Raw genomic sequence first — 15,773 nt, 5'->3', positions numbered from 1 at the left:
TGGTAATTTTTCATTCTTTCTCATGGGTAATCACTGTTGTCTTTCTGTGGTCTCATGGTAGATGCATGATACCTAAGTAGGGTAAGCTTTAAAATTGATCTCTCTCAGTGACAAGGAGGAAAGTGAGGATTAGGGAAAGAGATCCTTAAACATCAGGTCATTTACAGAGAGCATGCAGAGGAAGACATAAGTGGGTTCAGGCAGACTGGGGTCTGTCTTGATGATGAACACAAGGACACAATTCCCAGTCAGAGCAAGAAGGTAGCTTAGAAAGACTAGGCAGATGGGATGGAAATCCCAGGTGTGATGGGAAGCCTCCTGCTCTGGGTTTCTAATAAGGAGAAAGGTGGTTGGATGAAAATTGATAAATTGATTCTATTAAGACCTAACATTGAGGGTATTACTTATCCTTCTCATGGAAGCAAAAATGTCAGCATTTTTCAGATTGTCTTAATTTTATCATTATGTAATTGTTACTTGAGTGAATTTACTCATAATAGACCCCACAACTACCACCATTTATATGATAAAGATACATGAATATCTACCTTAGCTGAGACATTCTCCCTCAGGGCCTATACAATTTAATATTCTACATGAATCTCAAACCTACCATGTTTAAATTGCATTCATTAATGTAGCTTTCAAATTGCTTCCATTCCTGAATTCCTGTGTCAAGAGAATAGTGCCAAATATCTTTAGTTTTCCAAAACAGAAAAATGTACAATCAACCTATAGTTAAACTATAGAGTAATTGGTGAATGCACAGATGTTAGTCTTTGTGTTTAGCTATTGATGTAAGTTCCCTAGGATAAATAAGCCAGGGGTGGGGGAAAGTTTCAGAGCACAAGTATCAGACTCCTTTTTTTGATGGCTTCCAGGAAAACAAATATTCCATAGTTCTTAGATAATATTTTTTTAAAGAAGAGAAATATATAGCTGGGAAACTAATAAAATCTGAGAAACAAAATGAACAAAGAAGGAAGCTAGTCCTAGGTATTAAGGCAAAAAAAGGGGTGATATTTTGACTCTGCTGATAAAGAGATTTCACATTTTGTGTCTTGATACCGGTTCCAAGTCAAGTAATCAAAGAGGAAAACTCAGTGCAGATGGTAATCTGGTAGTTTGGTAATTTTTGCTAGTAGATATCAAATTTGGAATATACGAATTACATTTTTCCAGTCAGTAGAATCCAGGATATTGCTTTATTTTATCAAAGTTGCTGTAAAAACCTTTGAAGCTCTAACACCAATGGTGGCACCTTCACAAAAATTCATGTTTATGAATTTATTAATTCATATTTTGTTTTTGTTTTCCTTGAGGAAAATGCTCATTTCTTCTTAATTATCTTTGTTCTGTCTTTGTGTGTTATTATGAGTCCTATTTATTTATCTCAAGACTTTAATTTGATTCAATCAGACTAGAGCTACAACATCTATTACCTGTTCTAAAAAATCACAGCCATATATATGGCTTAAAATTTTTTTCAAACTGCCTAGTCTATAAAATTCAGCAATTAGATCTGAGATAGCTCTTCCATTTTAAGGGGGGGAGGGGAAGTATCTACTTCAGTTTTTCTTCCTTCTACCTACTATTCATTCCCTATTGTGCCTACTTCTAAAGCGTACATACCTAGCATGAAATTAACAAGTTTGTCACCAATATTTACTAAATGAAAAGCTAAAATACTTTGTTGAGTGAGAATTCCTAGCTATTCTAGACATCTGATAAATAACAACTTTCAGGTGGTTAATGCAATTCAGCTTATGGAAGTCACAGCAGTTAATTATTTTCTCCACATCATCTCTTGTATTTCTGTATATCTTGAACCATGTCTTTTATTGATCCAGCTACAATCAGGCAACTTTAACATGCAGCAACTTAAAAACATGCTCCCGTATTTTCTTGGTCCTTATTCCATACACAATAGGATTGAGAAAAGGGGGCACCAAAAGGTACATATTTGCAATAAAAATATGAATATGTGCAGGCACATTTTTCCCGAAACGATGAGTGAAAATGGAAAAACCAGCTGTGGAGTAGAAGACAAGAATGACACAAACATGGGATCCACATGTGCCCAGAGCCTTAAAGGTAGCATCTCGGGATGGCAGGTGGAATACAGAGTGGAGGATGAAGACATAGGACACAGCAATAAGAACTGCATCACATGAACCAATGATAGAAGCCACACTGAGGCTATAACGTGAGGTGGCTCCTATGTCCACACATGCCAGCTTCAGGACAGCCATAAACTCACAGTAGGTGTGGGCAATGATTCGTGTTCTACAGTAAGGCAGCTGTCTGAGCAGAATGGGATGTGGGGAAAAGAAGGCTACCCCCCGAATCACCACAATGATACCCATTACAGTGATGCGCGCATGGGTGAGAATGGTGGTATGGTGCAGTGGATGACAAATGGCCACATAACGGTCAATGGCCATGGCCAGGAAAAAACCCGATTCCATGGTAGTAAAGCTGTGAATGAAGAACATCTGGGTCAGGCAGGCATCAAAGGCAATGTCATGGGCTCCAAGCCAGAAGAGACAGAGCATGCGGGGCAGTGTAGATGTGGAGAGGACCAGGTCAGTGATTGAGAGCATGCAGAGGAAGAGGAACATAGGCTCATGCAGGCTTCGTTCTGCCCTCACCACGGCCAGAATGGCCACGTTCCCCACCAGGGCCACCACGTACATGGAGCAGAAGGGAATCCCAATCCAGACATGCAGGTGCTCTAGTCCTGGGATACCCATCAGCAAGAAGGTTACAGGAGAGCGATGAGAAGTATTGAGAGGAGGCATTACGGTCTTTCCTTTGCTTTTCATCAGTACTTCTGAAGATAAAGTTGCTATGCCAAGATGATCACAACCAGATACTGAAAACATGGAGATTGAGCTCAGGAATATCCCTAATGATCTGCTGTTAAAAAACAGTTCAAATTCATAATCAGGTGTATTTAAATTCCCTAGGAGCAGAGAAATAAAGTGTGTAACATCATATCAAATACTCTGTTTTGAAATACAAAAAGATAATTCATACATAATTTAATATTTTCATAGGAGTATATAAGTCATCTTATCCATCCACTTCCAGTAAAAGGATTCCCTGTTTATTCAACAACTGTTTATTAACAAGTTACTGTACAACCAATCATGTTCTAGGCACTGGAAATAAAGTAACACACAAATCAGATATTTTTCTCATGGAGGGTACACTCTACAAGAAAAGCATTATAACAATGAAGAATAACTGGTATGTGTGGGTGATTAGAATTGTACATATAAGCTGGCATCTGAATGATGGAGCTCACACTCCATCTAGGATAGTACACATTCTGGGAATGGAAATAGTGAGAAAAATTGCTGTGAAGCAAGAACAAATAGAAATAGACGTGAATGTCAGTGTTTTTGGAACTTAACAAATCAAGAGAAAAAGTCGCAGGAGATGAAGGCAATTTCTCCGTATTAATAACTGCCTTCACTTTTCCTTCTGTCCATTTTAGAAAAACATCATTTGCATAAATAATTATCTTGTGAATATTCTAAAATTCTCTGCTTCATTTTCTTCTATCAGAACTTTGTGAAAAATATCAAATTTTCCATTGATTATATGGTGACAAATCCGTTGTAGATAACTAACTTGGTATATTTTTATCCATCACTCACTGTAAGTTTTTCATACCATTTACTACATAGTATTTAGTTTATTTTTCCTTTCCACTCCTTCCTATTGATACCTATTTGAAAATTATATTGCTAACATATACACACATTTCCAAATGCCAAATCCAGTGTCAAACATAAGAGATACACAGTTATATTTAAACTATGGATATATGATTTTTGATAAATTGGAGCCTAAAGAGAGTACGCTTCAGATTCCCCAAGCTGAATAATGCAGTATATTACTCCTCAGATGCAGAAGTGCCTTCCAAACCCATTTTGAGCTTTAACTTCTCTCTATGGGTTGCTTTCACATCAGTGATAATCAGAAACTATTTTAGATGGAGTAGGACTTTGAAAATGTCCTCTTCAATCTCTTAGTCAGTATCTCTCTCGAGTGAGTAGACCTCCTTTCACTGTAAGTCATCAAGTAGAGACCTTGTAAAACCTTTGGGGAGTTATTGAAAGGACTCTTGTTTTAGGTAGAAGAATGCACAACTCACGCTCTTAAATGATTTAGAGAATAGAAATAAATAATATCTATCTCCTGATTTAAGAGGAAGAAAGTTAAAATGCAGGCAATCAAGCTTCTGGAGTTACATATTAAATCTGGACAAATAAAAATTCATAGGACTACATGTTGTAAGACTGTGATAGCCCTTGGAATACTTCCAGCTGTGAACATGATTACTAACACCCTTGCAATGGGTTGTTAAATAAGAATGATATAGTCCATGCTTTCTGGATCTCATTTGCCATACTGCATGTGAGTAATATGAAGTATAGTGTATTACTATGATGTCACTTTTTTCCTATGTTTTTCCTATTGTGTACCCTCAAAATAAAGACATTATTGTATGTTCTTTTGAAAAATATATAAACAACATCATATACATGAGACTAATACATACATACATGTGTGGTTACACTATATATGTAATACATACATATATATATATATGAATTACATGTTTCTTAACATTAACACCATTCACTACCTTCTCATACTCAGTTTCTTAGACTTAGGTTAATTCACTATGGAGATCAACCCTCCTTGTGCTCCTTCATTTATTTCTCCAGAGACCCACATTCTGACACACACAGAGCAGTTCATTTACTTGATTGATAAATTGACCTAATGATATCCAAAATATCATTTACTGAATAAAGCATATTTCTTTACACTTCTCATGATTTCAGTGGAGGGTTGAGCCTCCATGGCAGAGAACCCATGGGGATAAGCCCATGGGTGAGTGTGGAGGCAGGGGTTGGGAGGGTTAAAGAAAAGGACTCTTTATGATGCTACAAATTATTTGGCTGTAGAGACACCCTTGGTTACAAGTTTTCTGTTCTCCTTCATCTTCCATCAAGGCAGCGACCCTGAGTTGTAATGCCATCAGCTCTTGAGGATAAATACACTTCTTAACGTCTTAAACAAGTCCTTATAAATATAATACGCACTCATAAAAAGTACATACTTATTCTTTCATATGCTTGCAAGAATCATGTAAACACACTTAAATTCTCCAAATAACCACTAATTGATGGATTATTTTCTAGGCATCTACATTTACTAAACCTAGGTTTTTCTCTAGTGAAAAACTCTCAAACTGCACAGATATGGCTTTTTGAGTGATTAACCTTATAAAACAGACTGTAAAGAAGTAATTTATAAGGCAGTAAATCATCATGAGTGGGATATGCATTCTACAGAAATAACAGCAATAAGCCTAATTAATTTTTGTGACTGAGAGAAAGACTGCTTGAATAAATGGCACCTAGAATGGAATCTAAAAAAAATGTGACTTCTGGTCTTGGGAACTGAAATTCACATATATATAAATAAGTACATATGTGACATACATACATATATATATATATGGAGGTGTGTATATATCATATATATTACATAGATATATAGATACAGATATCCAAAAGATAAAAGCAATAAGTTCCATTAGGAAGAACAACTATAACACAACAAATTGAAATTTTCTGTAGTTTGGACTCAAAGAGTACACAATAGCTGAGATTCCAAGGGTAAAAAAATACATAATACATGTACAGGGAATTTTATAATCCAATGTCTAGACTACTATCTTTGACTTATTAGATGCTCAATAAATATATTATGGGTGCATAGATACAATACAGAACACTGCAAAAGATAAAAAGTGCATATACTAATGGATACACACATTGGTTTCCAAAGAACTTTTTTTTTTACAAGCACATGATATGATCACTATAGTAACATCCTCTTGAAAATACCAACCTGTACATGAGTCCAGATGTCACAAGGTATCCATATTCTTGCCACCCATGTTTTATTTCTTTGAATATGTCATGGAATATAAAATAATTCCTAAAGGAGAGATAATACTCACTTCCATGAGATCCTTAAAAAAGATCTCTGCCTCCTAATATATGGCTCTTTCATCATTTCATACATTGAGAATAAGAAATGTTTATTTCCTCTGCTCAAAGATTTATTTCTCCTCTTTTGAATTTAGATCATTCAGAAAATAAGAAGGTGGTGTTTGGAGGAGTATCATGTCCTATAAAATTGTACTGAGATCACTCAGGTTAGCCCCTTTTCTCTACCCTTCTCTACTTCATAACAACTCTGATTAGGTCACACAAGAAACTGACTCAGAGTCAACAAGCAACCCGAAGACACGCTTCTATATGTAGCAGCCTCAGTGTAATATTCTCAGAGGATAAGCAAGAATAACATTTGACAAATGGGTCCTTGTTGTGTATCAGCCTCAGTGTAATATTCTCAGAGGACAAGCAAGAATAACATTTGACAAATGGGTCCTTGTTGTGTATCAGCCTCAGTGTAATATTCTCAGAGGATAAGCAAGAATAATATTTAACAAATGGGTCCTTGTAGAGTCACTGTCAGAAAGGAGACTATTTTATATACTTGGTAATGATTGATAATCCACATAATTTGTGAGTTAGTAATTTACCTGTGCATTTCCTCAGAATTTAGCTCCCAGTGTAGCCATCCTTCAGTAATATGATATAATTTAATTTGTCAACCACTTAACAGGACCTAAAATCCTGAAGGGGACTGAAAAGACAAATAACATATTCTTTATTCCTTTGATTAACCCAATTTAATTATAACGTGAATCCAGAGAGTGATTTAATTTCCTTGAGGTATATGAATTCCTCATATATTTTGGGTATTAACCTCTAATGAAGTATGTGGCTTGCAAATATTTCTGCCCATTCCATAGATTGTCTTTTCACTCTGTTGATTGTTTTCTTTGCTGTGCAGAATTTTTAGTTTGATCCAACTCCACTCATTCATTTTTGCTTGTGTTGGCTGTGCTTTGATGTCATATCTAAAAAATCATTGCCCAGACCAATGTCAAGAAGCTTTTTCCCTAGATGTTCTTCTAGGAGTTTTATGGTTTCAGGTCTTATTTTATGTCTTTAATCCATTTTGAGTTCATTTTTTGTATGAAGGCATATAAGGCTCCTACTTTCATTCTTCTGCATGTGGATATCTAATTTTCCCAGCACCATTTATTGAAGAGACTATCCTTTTCCCATTGTGTTTTGGCACCCTTGTAGAATGTCAGTTGACCATCGATGTGTGGATTTGTTTCTGGGTTGTGTATTCTGTTTCACTGATCTATTATTTTTGCTTTTATGCCAGTTCTATACTGTTTTGATTACTGTGGTGCGTAATATATGTTGATACCAGGAAGTGCAATGCCTCCATTTTTCTTCTTGCTCAAAATTGCTTTGACTATTTGGGATCTTTTGTGCTTCCACATAAATTTTAGGGTTTTTTTTTTCTGTTTTTCAAAGAAGTGACATTACATTTTTGATAGGGATTACACTTTGAATAGTATGGAAATTTTAACAATATTAATTCTTCTAATCCTTGAACATGATGTCTTTCCATTTATCTTTATCTTCATTTCTCAAACATTTTATAATTTTCAGTGTACAAATCTTGTGCCTCTTTGGTTGTTTATTCTCAAGTATTTTATTCTTTTTGTTGCTATTTTGAATGTGACTGTTTTCTTAATTTTCTTTTAGGATAATTCATTGTTTATGTACAGAAATACAATGATTTTTATATTGATTTTTTGTTGTGAAACTGGTCTTTATTAGTTCTAACAGTTACAGTCAATAAACTGAAAAACTAAACTATTCACTGGTAACAGGAGTAGTGACAGATTCTGGAATTTACTCTTGTCATACTAGTCTTCAATTGGTTCTCCAATGGAGGTGCTAAACTCACTTATTTGCATTGTACTAGAAGGCTCCATTCCACACTGCCGTATATCTTTACTGCTAATTTCCCTCAAAGCCTAAATTTCACACCCTTTAGAAACACAGAAAAAACTGGTTTACATTACACTATATACTTAAGTTGACGTTAAGTATCAGACATATACGTAGGTGCATTTCATATGCATTTATTGAGTATTTAATTCAATATATATTCAAAAACTTTGAAAACATAGTTTTTGTTATCAATTTTGGAACAAGCCATTTTCCAACTATGTAAAGAGAAAAGATTTATGTAAGGGAGCCTCAAGTGTCTGGCTCACAACTAAGGGCTCACTATCCCAGATAGGCTACTTCATTGAAAGATCATGTCAGAACTGAAGGTCTGACAACAGAGGGCAAGTGTAACAGCTTGAACATCTGTTTGTGCCTGCATAGCACAGTTGAACATGTTGACTCCTTCCTCACTACAGCTCCATGCACCAGGTAGAGAAGGTCTCTTTTTAAAGTAGCATCAGTGGAGGCCAGGTAATAGTTATGGCCAAACAATGCACACATTCATGAAGTGGCTCAGAATTTTGGAGAGCTTTACATGAACTATATGGTTGGAAGATAAGTAGTAAGAAGGCGAAATATTCATAGAGACATGAGTAAATAAGAGGACGTCTTTAGTGTATTCTACTGCTACATGCAAATGTTTACATTATTTCTTGCTTAAATCATTTCAAACACTTTTAACTTTTATACATGTGTATATATACCAACAAACTTGCTTCTACTTCTCCCACAATATTCCATATCATGTTTTGAACTGGACTGATATGTAAATGTACACTACTCACAACTTTTGTTTCAAGACTCTTCCTTTGCCATATCCAACTGTTTACTTGAATCTCTTCATTTCATTTTTCACTCAATTAGCTTCAATTTACAATTTAACATTCAAATAAAATCTGAGACAAGGTAAAATTAATCTGTGGTAATTAAAAATAAGAAATAGTTGTTTGGAGTGGAAAGGGATTTGGCTAATGATTGGAATTTGACATGAAGGAACTCTCTCGGGTACTGAAAATTTTCTACATCTTACGTTGGGTGATGGTTACACAGTATACGTATGTTAAACTTCATCAAACTGAATAATTATAAATCATTATCCTTTTGATGGACATTTGGGTCATTAGGGCTAGTCTGAAAAAAGTGCTATAAAAATTATTATGCAAGACTTCTTGTGGACTCATGTGTGTTTCTCTTTAGTACATACCAAGTAGTAGAACTGCTGGGTCAAAAGGGAAAAGTGCATTTCTTTGCAAGAAGAATTCTAGTAGAAAAAAATAAAGATTAAATCATTCTAATATGGGACTTAAAAAGAAAAAAAAATTTATATGTTATTATTTATACTAATATATGTTGTTTTTAAATGTTATTCATAATAATATATATTATTACTATTATTTCAAAAGCTTTGCTATAAAATATAATGAGGAATATCTCTGAGATGTTTTCAGGCTAAAGGATATTATATTATTTCAATGAGAATTTCAAATTGATATGTGCATATTGAAGAAAGGAGAGAGGGGAAAGTTAAATATTTCAGAAAGAGGGGATAATTTATGGAAACCTGACACTGAGAAAACTGAGAGAGAAAGCCATAAAAGAGAGAAAGGAAAAGAGAAAGCAGAAGGAAGGAAGGAAGGAAGCAAGGAAGGAGACAAAGAAGAAAGAATTGAAAGACAAGAAAGATGACAAACGAATAAAATGGAGAACAATCAGAAAGTAGAGAAAAGAAGTCGAGATAACAAGATGGGAAGAAGGGAGAGATGTCAGCCCTTAGAAAAAATTCCTGAAGGAACTGGGAGGAAAAAAGAATAGGAAAAATAAATGATGATAACTGATAGTGCATGAAAGCATTTTCTTCTCTTCACAGTTCAAATTGATTTCGTATATGTACTGAAGCCAGACAAATAATTCTGAGGCTGAACAACTACTAACAACTTAATACCAAAAAAAACCCCCACAAAACATAAATAAGTAAATAAACAAGCAAAAAGGTGATGGTATCATATGAGGATTGAAAGTGAGAGCAGGCAGCAGAGCCTTGCTTAGAAGAATAGTAGGTTAAAAACCTTCGTATTTTAGTCACTACCATTCTAAGACCCAGCAACCTGCATGCTTGCTACAGAAGGGCAGTTTGCCACCTCCACATTGTACTCTTAGTTAATTAATAATTTTTTTATGGCAAGTGAGTGAACTAAAGCTCTCAGTCAGAAAGTAGCCTACATTTGAAATATCCTCCAACTGCTGAGAGGGATAACCCATTACTGCTAGTAACCTATAAATCTTGTCATCTGGAGGTTCTGATTAGATCACTGTGACACAGTAAAAGTGTTGTCACTAAAGTTAGTGCCAACTCCTATCAAATAACAGGAGAAAGCATGATGAATTATTAAATATCTAATGACCAGGAGAAATTAGAGACTGCTGTCCTTGAAAAAATGTATTTGAGGTTCATTTGAAGCTTAAAATGACTATAAAATACTAGGCAACAGGAGTAACATTCTTTGTAGTAATAGCAGTAGGAGGCAGAATAGGAGAGGGAACATAATAATAGGAGTAGTGGGAAAAGGAAGAGGAGGTGGAGCAAGGTTATTATTATACTTACCAACACAATAGCCTCAACTAAACTACATCATCTACAGATCTTGCCAGATAACAGAGGATGGAAAAGATAATTGCTCTTCATTTCTACATCTTAAGAAATCTCCATTTCTCCTATTCTCTTGACCTCACTCATGAGCTTACACTCAACTTTCTCTGAATGTAACCCAAGGTCAGATATTTCCTGATTCTCATTCCAGGCAGACACTTCCTTCTGGAATTCAGAGAACTCTCTGACCCAATTTCCAGGGCCAAGACTGCCTCATTCCTGGGAAGGAAGCCTAGGAATCAGAATGATAATAATACTCTAGAGGAATCAGAAAGGTAATGGTGCTCTGGGATCAGCCCAGGCACTCAGGAAGGCCTAGCAACTCTTCTTCCGTTAACATCTGCTGGAAATGTTGGTGGAAACAGAGATACAATTAGCTCACTCACATGCCAAATCAGCCTTCAATTCTATCCAGATAAGTTTCTGTCCCTGCAGTTTAGGAACTGGGAGTTGATAAGCTGTAATAAGTATTTATTTTAGCAGGACATAGACTGACATTTTAAAATCCTGCTTTGGTCATTAATTTTTTTCTGTCCATTGCCATGCCATTTCTGTTCTCTGTGTTTAGAATTTTTCATCAACAAAAGGAGAGCTGGGGGGCGGGGCTAGATTAAAGTAATTCAGATTTGAAAGAATTTTACAGGTAGTTTAGTACGGTCTTGTTATTTATGGCCCTCAATTAATTTATCATATATGCAAGGTGGTTCCTATGATTCTGCATTCTAGTCACCCAGATGCCTGTTCTAAAGAACTCTAACATTCTTTAGTTTTCTGAAAACAAAAGAGAATAATTATGAGACAGGAAACCATCTGTGTCTGCGGAGATGTGGGGTTGTTTGAGTGATATGGAAAGTAGAAGAAATACAGGAAAATTGTAAGCCTTAAAAAGCTTTAGTATCTGATCAATTTACACAGAGTGCAAGTCCTCTTGTCATGAGACAAAGAATATCCCAACCTCTTCCCTGGCCTCTTGCTTCTGTTGGATATCACCTATTAACATTTTTTCTTTCTCTTCAACTCAGTTAACTGAGAAGTAGAAAATCCTTTATGTGATTGTATTTAGATTATTTTGAAAGTTAAAGGTCATCAAACTCACACCCTGGTTGTTTCTCATAGTAACTGTATTTAATGTAACTTAGACGTACCAGGCTCACCCCATTTTATTCCTACTAATTCACAAAGCCTGAAAATGAGTAATCAATACAAAAAGATTTTTTAAAAAATTATGTAACATTTTCTAACTGCGTGGAAATCTACAAACTATTTATGATACCACTTTAGTATTTTGGCTATGATCAATATTATATATAAGAAGATGGAAGAAAGCTCTTCAACTCTGGAATTTTCACCTTCTTGTGGAATTTTTTTTTCATTTCTATCATCAGGGAGTTTTCACTTCTGCATGATTTCTTTTGTCTCCTCAATATTGTGCAGGCTGTTCTTGTCTTGATAAAATAACCAGTTTTTTCATAACCTACTATACATAAAGTCTAAACTGTGCCAACCACTGATCTGTTCTATATGTGCTCTTATTTAGCACAGAGGTAAGTGAGATTACTATTCTTAACTTACCGATGAGTGAACCATGAGCAATGTGTAAGATTCCATAAAATCTTCGGCAAGATTCCATAAAAGTTAAGTGGGCAGGGGTGGTCCGGGATTAGTAGCCAGGTCATTTTTCACATTTTGAAGCCTTTGATTTTAACTACTTACTGATTATTAGACAAATAATCTGGTAACAGCATTATCATCAAGTGGGTGGGACTAACTATAATACTATTTATGTTTGCCTTTACAATTCAGGCAATTATTGAATTCAGGGGATGCTGATTTATTTAGATTCTGAGATTTCCTTCTCTCTTAGCTTCTATCATTTCTGGCAACTCAAACTCATAAATATTAGCAACATCCTCCACTCATTTCATCATTTCTCCCACCATATCCTTCCAAATACTGCACAGGGACATCAAAGGAAATTATTTGTCATATTTGTTTTAATCCTTATTTTATGAGTATTTTGACTACAGTATTACTATTAGTACAGTATACAGCATTAGTATTGCTACAAGATCACAAGGAAAGAGGTCCCAGTGTCCCTCCATTGATTTGGTTTTCATTCATATGAGAATTATTGGACCAAAAATTGCTTTTATACCTCCATACACTTGTTTCAAGTGAGTATGAAACAGTTATTTAGATGACCTTTTTCAAGAGATTGCTCCCAGAGATAAATAGAGACCTCCATGCTTGTTTTTCTACAGTGTATGGATTTGACCAGATCAGAGAAAATCTCTTCCTGGGAGTAACTTCAATCAGTGTTTAGGTATGAACAGATTGGAGTAAAATGTGAAATGGTACAAACATTAGAGAATGAAATAGAAATTAATGAGAAATAAAAACTGAGTTCTTAAATTTGCAATTTGGACCCCATAAAAGGGAACTCAGGTCAAATTCAAGAAAGAGTGCTAAACTAGGGAGGTATTAAGAATTGGTCATTATATTCAATTGTGCTTCAGAATTCAAACCACAGCTAATTAATCATAGTATGGTGTAGAACAGAGAAACACAGTATAGTATGGAGTCATAACATGTGTAAAGTTATTAAAAAGAAAAGTAGGACTCCCACTGTGTAAAGCAAAAGTATATACAATCTTAACTAGTAACCTATGGACCTTTATATTGTGGGGGAAATGCATAATCACATTCATCCAGCTGTGTGGTAACTCTAGGCTAGATAAGTTCTGCTTTTGACTAGATGCTACATTATTTTTAGCTGTTATTCTTCTTGAAATATTTCTCTGTATTCTCCTTATGTTTTTAAATTTCCTAAGTCTCTCTGTTAAAAAAAAAAACACACAAACCCTCCATATTTCACTTTCCCTATTCCATGCAACAAATCTACCCTAAACACATATGAGGCATAATTAATTTAGAGAACTAACCACCTCTAACAGCCTTTAAAAATAGACCACCATCTTCACATCTTCTCTAAGGGTCATTCTTAAGTGCCTTGCAGTGACTGGTCCATTTTTACAATGGAATAAGTGAATATAAGATAGCTAAACTCTCTTCCCAATTGATAACCAATGCAAACAACTCAGGGATAAATAATGTGCTCTCTGGGACCAGGAGTAGATGGTTGAGGGTGAAGTCTCCAATAGGACTATGAACTAATGCACATGGGGCAACAAAAACATTCTCTTCTGGGTCCTTAAGGATCCCAGGGGGAATCTGCATTTATAGCAAAATTTGGTTGGCATTCAGAAATAAATAAAGAAGGAAAGCCTGGTGGTTTTTCAGACAGCCCAGACTAGAGGCCATGGAAAATGCAAAAGATGAGTATTCTCAGGGTCATGGTTTCTATTTACACAAATGGTAAGTCAGAAATCCTGAAACTCTCCCCTGTTCATGTATGGCTCTAGCAAAGCTTTTGAAAGATGGTTTCCTATTGTTGTCCTGTCATATTGTATAGAACCTCTGAATGTTCTGGCCTGATTGTTATCTAAAGAACTGAACTTATTTCTTCAATGTTCAAACACGTCTAAATGATAGTGAGGTCTGTGTCCTTTTTCACTTCTCATTTACTTTCTCTTCCATAGGTATGAGAATCAGCAGTGAAAAGAAAGATCACTAACTTTCATGGCATCCATTAACATGTCATACCTGGACCCCAAAACATTGACACTAATTGGCATCCCTGGATTAGAGCATGTGCAGTTTTGGATTGGGTTTTCCTTCTTTGTAGTGTGCCTAGTGGCTCTTCTGGGAAACACTGTTTTACTGATAATCATCCCTGCAGAACGCAGCCTGCATCAGCCCATGTACATCTTCCTGGCAGTACTGGCAGCTACAGATGTAGGGCTCTGTGTAGCCATTGCTCCCAAGATGTTGGCTATCTTCTGGTTTGGCTCTTACTCCATGGCCTTTCATGCTTGCTTAGCCCAGCTCTTCTTCATCCACGCCTTGCAGGGCATGGAGTCTGGCATCCTGTTGGCAATGGCCTTTGACCGCTGCATTGCCATCTGTGATCCTCTGAGGCACACATCCATCCTCACACCTTTCATTCTGGTTAGTATGGTGCTGGTTGTGGCAATCCGAGCAACAGTGCTCATTGGCATTTTACCCATTTTAATTAAAAGACTGCACCTTTTCCATTCCACTGTAATTGCCTACTCTTACTGTGAGCACATGGCTGTGGTCAAGCTGGCTGCAGAAGACATCCAAGTCAATAAAACATGTGGTCTTTTTGTGGGTTTTACAATTCTGGGATTTGACATGATTTTTATCCTCATTTCCTATATCCTTATTTTCCAGGCTGTTTTTCGTCTACGTCAAAAGGAGGCACGGCTCAAAGCATTCAATACCTGTACAGCTCACATTTTTGTTTTCCTTGAGTTTTATATTCTTGCCTTCTTCTTCTTCAGCCATCGGTTCGGACATGTTGTCCCCTCTACCCACATACTTCTGTCTACCATCTACCTCCTTGTGCCACTGGCACTCAACCCTATTGTCTATGGTGTAAAAAATAATGTAATTCGTAAACATGTGGCACAGATTTTTTTACTGAATCGCTGATAACACCAGTGATCTATCAAATATTAAGTTCAAGGAAAGAACACTTTTATTTCCTAGAGATGGAGATAGACTGAACTCTCTGTGTTCATTGATAGGGGCTTCATCATGCTCAAACTTAAAAACATTCACCTCACAAACTACAAACCAGGATGAAATAAGATCTATTCAAGTTAAGACTGATATTAGATCTATTTATTCATTTTATTTCTAATTTCATCTTTATTACTTTCTTTTAATTTATTTGTGTAATTTGTAATTATGTTACTTTTTGTTAAGAAAACTTCTTGATTTTTCTAGTTTTTATCTTTTGGAATATTTGCATTTTAAACTATAGATACATCTTAAATTATTGCTTCTGCTGTATCCCAAAATTTTGACATTTTGTCTTAAAGTACAGCAATATTCCAGTACCTAAATAACAAACTGTTATTCATAACTTCCTAGCTGGAACTTCAAAAATACCAAGTCAAGCTACCTCCTCATTTTAGGAAGTTTTGTGAGTCCGCATTTCTAATCTATCTTACTAGATGACAGCAGAGAGTGTTGTTAGATTCTAGGATAGATATCTTAGTGTA

The 15,773-nt window shown here is 35.6% G+C and overlaps 2 protein-coding genes across 2 annotated transcripts; one reads left to right on the top strand and one right to left on the bottom strand.

Annotated features, from left to right (window-relative positions):
- Nucleotides 1-1,856: 1,856 nt before the first annotated feature.
- Nucleotides 1,857-2,801, bottom strand: LOC102521740 (olfactory receptor 52D1). Its single transcript, XM_006183100.2, has one exon. It carries the CDS (start codon nt 2,799-2,801, stop codon nt 1,857-1,859), a length of 945 nt encoding a protein of 314 aa, XP_006183162.1.
- An 11,461-nt stretch (nt 2,802-14,262) lies between these two features.
- Nucleotides 14,263-15,315, top strand: LOC102521492 (olfactory receptor 52A1). The gene has a single exon (XM_006183099.2). It carries the CDS (start codon nt 14,263-14,265, stop codon nt 15,196-15,198), a length of 936 nt encoding a protein of 311 aa, XP_006183161.2. The 3' UTR covers nt 15,199-15,315.
- The last annotated feature ends 458 nt before the right edge of the window (nt 15,316-15,773 follow it).

Source organism: Camelus ferus, chromosome 10 (genome assembly GCF_009834535.1).
Source record: "Camelus ferus isolate YT-003-E chromosome 10, BCGSAC_Cfer_1.0, whole genome shotgun sequence".
Taxonomy (NCBI): domain Eukaryota; kingdom Metazoa; phylum Chordata; class Mammalia; order Artiodactyla; family Camelidae; genus Camelus; species Camelus ferus.
The sequence above is the reverse complement of the archived record's forward strand: the minus strand, read 5'-3'. Positions and strand labels throughout refer to the sequence as shown.

Excerpts from the sequence above, each read along its gene's own strand:
- LOC102521740 (XM_006183100.2), bottom strand. The coding sequence starts at position 2,801 with ATGCCTCCTCTCAATACTTCTCATCGCTCTCCTGTAACCTTCTTGCTG.
- LOC102521492 (XM_006183099.2), top strand. The coding sequence starts at position 14,263 with ATGGCATCCATTAACATGTCATACCTGGACCCCAAAACATTGACACTA.